The sequence below is a fragment of the Rhizophagus irregularis genome, chromosome 16, assembly GCF_026210795.1.
Source record: "Rhizophagus irregularis chromosome 16, complete sequence".
NCBI lineage: Eukaryota > Fungi > Glomeromycota > Glomeromycetes > Glomerales > Glomeraceae > Rhizophagus > Rhizophagus irregularis.
Window position 1 is genome coordinate 3,794,228 of NC_089444.1, and position 8,610 is coordinate 3,802,837.

At 24.8% G+C, this 8,610-nt stretch overlaps 3 protein-coding genes across 3 annotated transcripts; 1 reads left to right on the forward strand and 2 right to left on the reverse strand.

Moving 5' to 3' along the window:
- Positions 1-487: 487 nt before the first annotated feature.
- OCT59_008510 (uncharacterized protein) lies at positions 488-2,005 on the forward strand (the record flags this gene model as incomplete). Its single annotated transcript, XM_025327440.1, has 1 exon — positions 488-2,005. The coding sequence occupies one exon, from the start codon at positions 488-490 to the stop codon at positions 2,003-2,005; it is 1,518 nt and encodes a 505-aa protein (XP_025171293.1).
- Positions 2,006-3,213: 1,208 nt separating this feature from the next.
- Positions 3,214-3,480, reverse strand: OCT59_008511 (uncharacterized protein; the record flags this gene model as incomplete). Its single annotated transcript, XM_066142527.1, has 1 exon — positions 3,214-3,480. One exon carries the CDS (start codon positions 3,478-3,480, stop codon positions 3,214-3,216), a length of 267 nt encoding a protein of 88 aa, XP_065999400.1.
- A 536-nt stretch (positions 3,481-4,016) lies between these two features.
- Positions 4,017-6,097, reverse strand: OCT59_008512 (uncharacterized protein; the record flags this gene model as incomplete). The annotated part of the gene is made up of 3 exons (XM_066142528.1): positions 4,017-4,101; positions 4,178-4,193; positions 4,495-6,097. 3 exons carry the CDS (start codon positions 6,095-6,097, stop codon positions 4,017-4,019), a joined length of 1,704 nt encoding a protein of 567 aa, XP_065999401.1.
- Positions 6,098-8,610: the final 2,513 nt, after the last annotated feature.

Here is an 8,610-nt window from a genome sequence, read left to right on the forward strand (position 1 = left end):
AAGTTTTACACAAATTACGTAAATTTTCATAAGTAATTTACAAAACTTACACAAGCTTACGTATACTTACACAAATTTACGTAAGTTTACACCCCTGTCACATGGTTATGCTTAATTACTTTGAAAAACAAAAAACATTGAGTTGTTCATTCCTCTTATCATGTGGGTGGGCGTTAATCATTCTGTCTACTTTCTAAAATAAAAATATAAAAATAAAAAAAAAAATTCTTTCATAAAAATATTACATAACACAATTAACACATCTTTCAAAAATCTTTACCAATCTATTTAATAAAATTGATCACCTATTAATTGCCAGTTTTGGATGTAAAATCAAAAATATTTGGTTCAATTGTAACGTTCCATAGAACTGCGCCTAATTATTGAAACATGTTGCACACAATTAATCGACATGAATTGTGCGATAATATCACATATAAATTACCCAGTTCGGTATAATAATAAAAATTTGATACTTCCCTCCAATATGTCATGTTCAAAAATATTTTCAGGAGATTTACCTGAATTAACATATGAAGTTATAAAATATTTTCAGAATGATTATTCAACTTTATATTCATGCATTTTAGTTAATAGATTATGGTGTCGTTTAACAATTCCATTATTATGGGAAAATCCATTTTCAATTTGTACTGAAAACAATGATTTTATTGAAATTTACTTATGTAATTTAAATAATGATTTTATAACAATATTAAATGAATATAAAATTTTTAATAATTCATTATCTACAAATACACTGTTCAATTATCCTAGTTTTTTAAAATATTTGAATACATATAAATTTATCACTTCTATTGATAAGTGGGTTGATTATGTTATTAGGAATTCAACATTCGAAATTAGTTATCTTTTTAAACATTTTGATTCAGTATCTAAGTTAATATTTAAAATTTTTATTGAAAATGAAATAAAATTACATACTCTTGAAATTGAGATCTCAGGTACTTATTATAGCACATATTTTAATGAAATCCTTGAATTAATTTTACAAAATCAAAATTTTATTCACAATATTGGAAATTTGAAGCTTTATATCAAAAATTATGATGAAAATATGGATCATATATTACAAATAACTCATTTACATCAAAATCTTAAGAAAATTTTAATATGTAATAATTATACATCTTTATATCAATCATTATTATTATCAAAAGATTATAATTGTTCAAATACCTTGAATACAATTACTTTCTATTATGTCGATTTCAGGAAAATAATCAATCTTGATAAAGTATTTGGACAATTAAATGTATTAGAAACTGTTCATATTATTAATTGTTCATCTTTGGAACAAATTATTAATTTATCAAAACCATTTAAATTGAAATCTTTAATTTTAATTAAAATACAATTTGAATCATTGCAACAATTATTACTAAAATCTGGTGATTATTTGGAAAATTTCGGTTTGGGATTTAGTTATGGACTATCATCAAGACAAGTATTGTTAGGATTAATTATAAAGTATTGTAAGAATATCAAATTTCTTGATTTATGTGAAATATGTGAATTTAGATACCAGATTACTTATGAAATATTGGATTTAATTGAAAATATTAAACAAGCTCTTAATCATCTTTCAATCAATATACTGGAAGATAATCATTCAACAAATGATAGTTCAATCATATTAAAGAATCTAGGACAAGCCCTCCCCTCTAAATTGGAATACCTAAGTTTGGAACTTAAAGTTAAAGAAAGTGATTTTAGGGCATTCTTAGAAAATTCTCAAGATGTTTTTATTAATAAATTATTAATAAAACTACAAATAGGTAGTGATGATATTTCACATTATATAAAGGAATATATTATGAAGGGAGAAAGAGTTAAATATTTGGCTATTATGGATATTAATAATAATAATCAATTGTCTGATTTTAGAGATGAAGTGGTGGAATTCAAGTTATATAATATTGGAGTTCGAAGTTATAATGATTTACTTATTAGCGTCGATAAATTTATTAAGAATATTGATTAGTTATAAAAATGAATAATCATATATAATATTTATAAATTATTACAACTGATTAATTAAAGTTGTTTTGTTCCAAACGCTTTATTCAATGTAAGTGATCTACGTACATAATATATGAAAATACAAATACGTCACAAAGCCCTACCCATGAAGTGCAATACAGTTACAAGGATTAAATATATAAATAATAAAACACACTTAATGAATATATTAAACTAATGATTGTCATGTATTGTTTGCAAATTTATAATAAAATTCATTAACATGAAATAGATAAAAATTTCATATATTATTTTTTTTTTTATATATTTTGCTTTCATATATTTTATCCCTATATATTATTTTTTTATCCCATATTTTTTATTTTATATATTTTTTATCCCATATATTTTTTATTCTATATATTTTATCTCATATATTTAATTTTTTTGATCAAATCGGAGTGCAACATTAATCTATAGCCAGAGCACAAAGTAGTGATGGTAATGCAAATATTACACAAGTAATATATTTTTATTAAGGCCTTTCAGGCTTTCGTCACATAAACCATTATTATTGAAAAATATATGTAATAATATACGAATTGTTTAATAGGTCTCATCATTCTTTGACTTTAGATTTCTCATGATAAAACAAATGATGACAAAAAAGATGATTTAAATTGACAAGAAATTAAAAGGAAATTATATAATACGATTACAGCTAAATAGTTATTTAAACACAATATAATGAATTTTTACGCAAAATTTAGACAAAGTTAGATAAAAAAAAAATACAAATATCAGATATTTCGTTTTTAATGGGATTGGCCAAATATAGTTTCACCAAGTAAATATATATTAACCTATTTGTTTACAATAAATATCTTAATTAAAAAGGAAATAGAAATAAGTAATAATCCAAGCTATTTTAAAAGATGGCATCGATGATACAACTTCAATAAATGAATTTTATGATTATATTTTAAGAATCCATATTCTATAAAATATAATTATAATATTTTTTTAAGCAATAAATAATACTGGTAAGTTCTTAATCTTAAAGTATGGATATGAATATTAAACATAACAAATTTCAATTAAAAAATAAAAATTATAATAAAGATTATTTTGATAATTATTATATCTGCATTTAAAATATTTATTTTAGTAAAAATTGCAATATAACAACTGACAAATAGCCTAACAAATAAAGAATAAACAACAGAATTATTAAATATTAACTTCACATTCAAGACAACCAGTATTTAAGATTTCAGTAAATTTACGACTTGTATAATATGCTTGTGTATGTGATTGTATAATAGAAGCATTTGCTTGTTCTTGTACTAAAGTTTTGTTTGCTTTTATAAATTCAAACATATCATCTTTTAATTTATTATCTATATTAGATACTACAAATTTATAATTTCCATCCCTGTTTATTCTATAATATTCATTAATACATCTAATCCACTCAGATATAATAACTTCGAGCATTGTTATGGTTGGTCTATTGGAAGGATCTGAATCCCAACATTTTTTCATTAAATCTATATAACATTTTGGAGTATTTTCAACAATTTCAGGGCGTTTCCCTTCACAGACACTCAAAATAAGGTGATGATCATGTGCTACACGATTAAATGGAGGAATACCTGATGTAAATTCCCACATTATCATTGAAAAACTATAAATATCACTTGCTGGTGTATAGGGTTTTTGTCTTAATGTTTCAGGTGCCATATAAGGTAAAACTCCATAAATTTCTTTAATTTTATTGTCAGAATCTTGTAAATTATTTATAGGTTTACATAATCCTAAATCAATAATAAATAACTCATTGTAATTATCTGATATTAAAATATTACCATCATGAAAATCACCATGAGTTAAATTTGATTCATGAATTACTTTGAGCCCTAATACAATTTTTTTCAATAATTGTAACTTTTCTTGCCATTTAAATTTAATTATATCAGATAAACATTTTCTTAAACTTCCTTTTTTTGCATAACTCATTACTATTATATAATTTAAATTATTTGGATTTTGGGTACATCCAAAAAATTGAATAAATTTTGAAAATGAATTTTTCTGACAATTATAATGATATTTCCACTGTATAAATAATAAAACAAAATTAATTTTTGTAAAAGAAAAAAAAATTGCTAATAAATATAAATAATATATATACCTCATCCAGAAATTTACTATTTAAACTTGATGAATTATTAAGTGTTTTAAGAATAACCTCATAACCTAATTGTCTATTCCATTGTTGTTTGTCAAAATTCCAACTAAAAATAGGACCATCTAACCAGATAGCTTTATGAATTTCACTAAATCCTCCTTTATCATAATAATTGATATTTGACAATTTATTATAAGGTATCCATTCTAAAATTTCATAACTATTTTTGGCATTTAGTTGTGCTTCTTGAATAAATTTATCAATAAATTCATTTTTACTGGTCCACTTTGAAAAATCTTGTTGAAATTGTTTGACATTACATTGTTGACACCACTGGTAATCATAATATGGTTGCTCACATTCATTACATAAATTAAAATCTACTTCATTATTACTTTCTGTTGCTTTTTTACGCCAATAAAAGGCTTTTTCTAAATTCTTTTCTGTTCCTTCTCCATTTTCATAACAAAAGGCTAAATTATGCATTGAATTAGTGATACCATTTTCTGCTGCTTTTTGATACCAATAAAAGGCTTTTTCTAAATTCTTTTCTGTTCCTTCTCCATTGTCATAACAAATGGCTAAATTATGCATTGAATTAGTGATACCATTTTCTGCTGCTTTTTGATACCAATAAAAGGCTTTTTCTAAATTCTTTTCTGTTCCTTCTCCATTTTCATAACAAAAGGCTAAATTATGTATTGCTTCAACATCATTTTCTGCTGCTTTTTGATACCAATAAAAGGCTTTTTCTAAATTCTTTTCTGTTCCTTCTCCATTTTCATAACAAAAGGCTAAATTATGTATTGCTTCAACATCATTTTCTGCTGCTTTTTGATACCAATAAAAGGCTTTTTCTAAATTCTTTTCTGTTCCTTCTCCATTGTCATAACAATTGGCTAAATTATGTATTGCTTCAACATCATTTTCTGCTGCTTTTTGATACCAATAAAAGGCTTTTTCTAAATTCTTTTCTGTTCCTTCTCCATTGTAATAACAATTGGCTAAATTATGTATTGCTTCAACATCATTTTCTGCTGCTTTTTGATACCAATAAAAGGCTTTTTCTAAATTCTTTTCTGTTCCTTCTCCATTGTAATAACAATTGGCTAAATTATGTATTGCTTCAACATCATTTTCTGCTGCTTTTTGATACCAATAAAAGGCTTTTTCTAAATTCTTTTCTGTTCCTTCTCCATTTTCATAACAAAAGGCTAAATTATGCATTACCTCTTCATCACCATTTTCTGCTGCTTTTTGATACCAATAAAAGGCTTTTTCTAAATTCTTTTCTGTTCCTTCTCCATCGTCATAACAATTGGCTAAATTATGCATTGAATTAGTGAAACCATTTTCTGCTGCTTTTTGATACCAATAAAAGGCTTTTTCTAAATTCTTTTCTGTTCCTTCTCCATTGTCATAACAAAAGGCTAAATTATGCATTGAATTAGTGAAACCATTTTCTGCTGCTTTTTGATACCAATAAAAGGCTTTTTCTAAATTCTTTTCTGTTCCTTCTCCATTGTCATAACAAAAGGCTAAATTATGCATTGAATTAGTGAAACCATTTTCTGCTGCTTTTTGATACCAATAAAAGGCTTTTTCTAAATTCTTTTCTGTTCCTTCTCCATTGTCATAACAAATGGCTAAATTATGCATTGAATTAGTGAAACCATTTTCTGCTGCTTTTTGATACCAATAAAAGGCTTTTTCTAAATTCTTTTCTGTTCCTTCCCCATTGTAATACCTTTTAGCTAAATTAAATATTGCTACTTTATTACCATTTTCTGCTGATTTTTCTAAAGAATTAATACATTCTTTACACCATAATTCTTCAGTAAAGGGTTTATTGCAATATAAACAATTTTTGGTGTTTACTATATCAGTAACTGAGATATTAGATTTACTAAATTTGGTTTCCATTTGTTTTTATTTTAGAAATTTATTTTACTAAAAAAATTATTATTTTTCTAGACAAATATTTTTTAGACGAAAATTTTTTCAATATTTCATGAATTAGGTTACTTAAAAGGAATACTTTAACTAAAAGTAGAAGTTACAATAAAAAAAATATTTTCGGGCCATAATTTTTCCGATGCACTGATCTGCGTTGAGAAATTCCTTTAAAAATACATTGTGTACTGTGTAATGATAAAATTTGCCGTTCACGTGATTTAATTAAAAGGAAGTAATTACATGTTCTTACAAAAATGAATGGATAAAATACATTAAATTACTATTTAACATATTTATAAAAAAAAATTATTGTTAGTTTATAAAAATATCATTCGTTTATAACGAATATATACTAAATTCCAATCTTATACTATTTTTCGTTATTTTCTCAACAACTGGTGACCAAGATTAAATTAAGTTTTTATTTTATAATATCAGATATATAAAAAATTGAATTAATAATCATTAAAAATGGACTTATAATGTCTATTTCTATTTGTGTTTAAACACGGGTTTCCAAAAAAGAAAATTTTCTATTTAATGTTGGGCAGAATTAAATTTAGCGGGAAAACAGAAGAAAACAAAAATCTGCTAAATAAGTCAAAATTGACATTAAAAACCATCTGTAAATAACGGATGATCCGGATAACCATCCGAATGACGGATCACAACACTATATTAAGAAAATGAAAACTTCAATATTTATCTTTTTGTGTCTTGACATACCTCGCATTTCACATTTAGTTTCTCTGATGTATGACAATAACACCATCTGATCGCATAACTCTTTATTACCAAGCGAAAAGTAAATATAAAGCTGTACTATATAATATTAGATAGTTATTATTGAGTGAGAGAAGAGAGATATCGTTTGAAGACTGAATAAATACTTTAAGAACAATTATATTTTATTATATTGACTTTAAAAATATAGTTGCTTCAAATGAAGTATTTGAACAATTACTATAATTTAGAAACAGAAACGTTGACGAAAGTTTATGGCATATCAGGGAAAAGAAACCTTGTAATAAATACTTTATATTTCACAAGATAGAAAATATGAAGGTATCAAGAAATCTCGTTATGTGAACAATAATTTTACGAAACTACCGCGAAGAAAATTTATGTGATGAATAAACATGCTTTTTAACATATTTAGTGTTTGCAGATTTATTTAGTAATAACTATGTATCAGTTATTTAATAAAGATGTTGTTATTAGTTATGGAATTATTTATATAATGTACCTCTAAATTACTGTTTCAAATGAATATAAAAATATAAATCATCTTTACTATGTGAAATAATTGTGTATGCATCGCAAGATCATTGAGTAGAACGAAGTATTTTGTTGTACTAAATAATATAATTAATATAAATCCGAAAAATTATTTCTCTTGACAAAGTTTTTGTGCTTATATCATATTTTTTATCTTGACAAGCTAACGAAGTTCTCTCACTTAAGGTTTTCGATTTATAAAAATTAATTTGCAATTTTTTAATAATTTAATTCAGAAAAATATAGAGGATTTAAGAAAAAAAGTAAAGGACTAAAGGAATGGTAATTTTTTCTTACTTTCTTACTAGTTTAGATAGTTTGGATAGGATTTAATTAGTTGTTTGTTAGTATTTAGATTTATATTGGAAAATTTTAAAACAGTCATATCGGCATAAATTTAGCCAATGTAAATTACCTGCGGCAATAAATGATTTGAAGATCCGCGGGTAGAATTTAGCCGGACAAAGTTTATGAGGCGCGGAAGGCGCAGAATACCTATCACGTGGATGTACTGGTGCTATTGGTACAAGATTTTATTATCTGCAATAAGATTGAAGAAGATGTAATATAAAATTGAAGATTCGTTACAGCTACGGACTATCTTTAGGATGAAGTAAAGTTGGTGCATTATGTCCGAGTTCACGTATTTTGGGCAAATATTGGGCGCAGAACTCGTTAAAAGTAGGACGTGTATACTTAATAGAAAAAATTTTAACATCGATTGAATTACAATGTATCTAGTCATTTTTATAAACAGTTATTGTATTACTAGATAGATATTTTTGTTATATGTATTTGTTTATACAGGTGCAAATCGCTTCGAATGTACGAATGTATTTTCATGGTGGTGTTTAATAAATTTTTTTAATTATCACATATTAATTCTTTGTTATTATGCATTTATACTTTGTATTTATACAGGATGATTAACAAAGAAAATCTGCATGAACCTATCGGGCTGAACGATAATTTCTTATATTGCTTAAGTGTTTAACTCCAAGAATTGGATCTGCATAATTAATTTAACTTTATAAGTATCTTTATTTAAAATATGGTCATTTGATCAATCAACAAGTATCAGATGACATTACAAAAATGTCGTACCACTTTGATCTACAATAGCATTATTTAAAGAATTGTTAACGTTAGACTCCAACATAATTTTTTTTTTAAAAAAAAAAATTTAAACAAGAAAACCAACA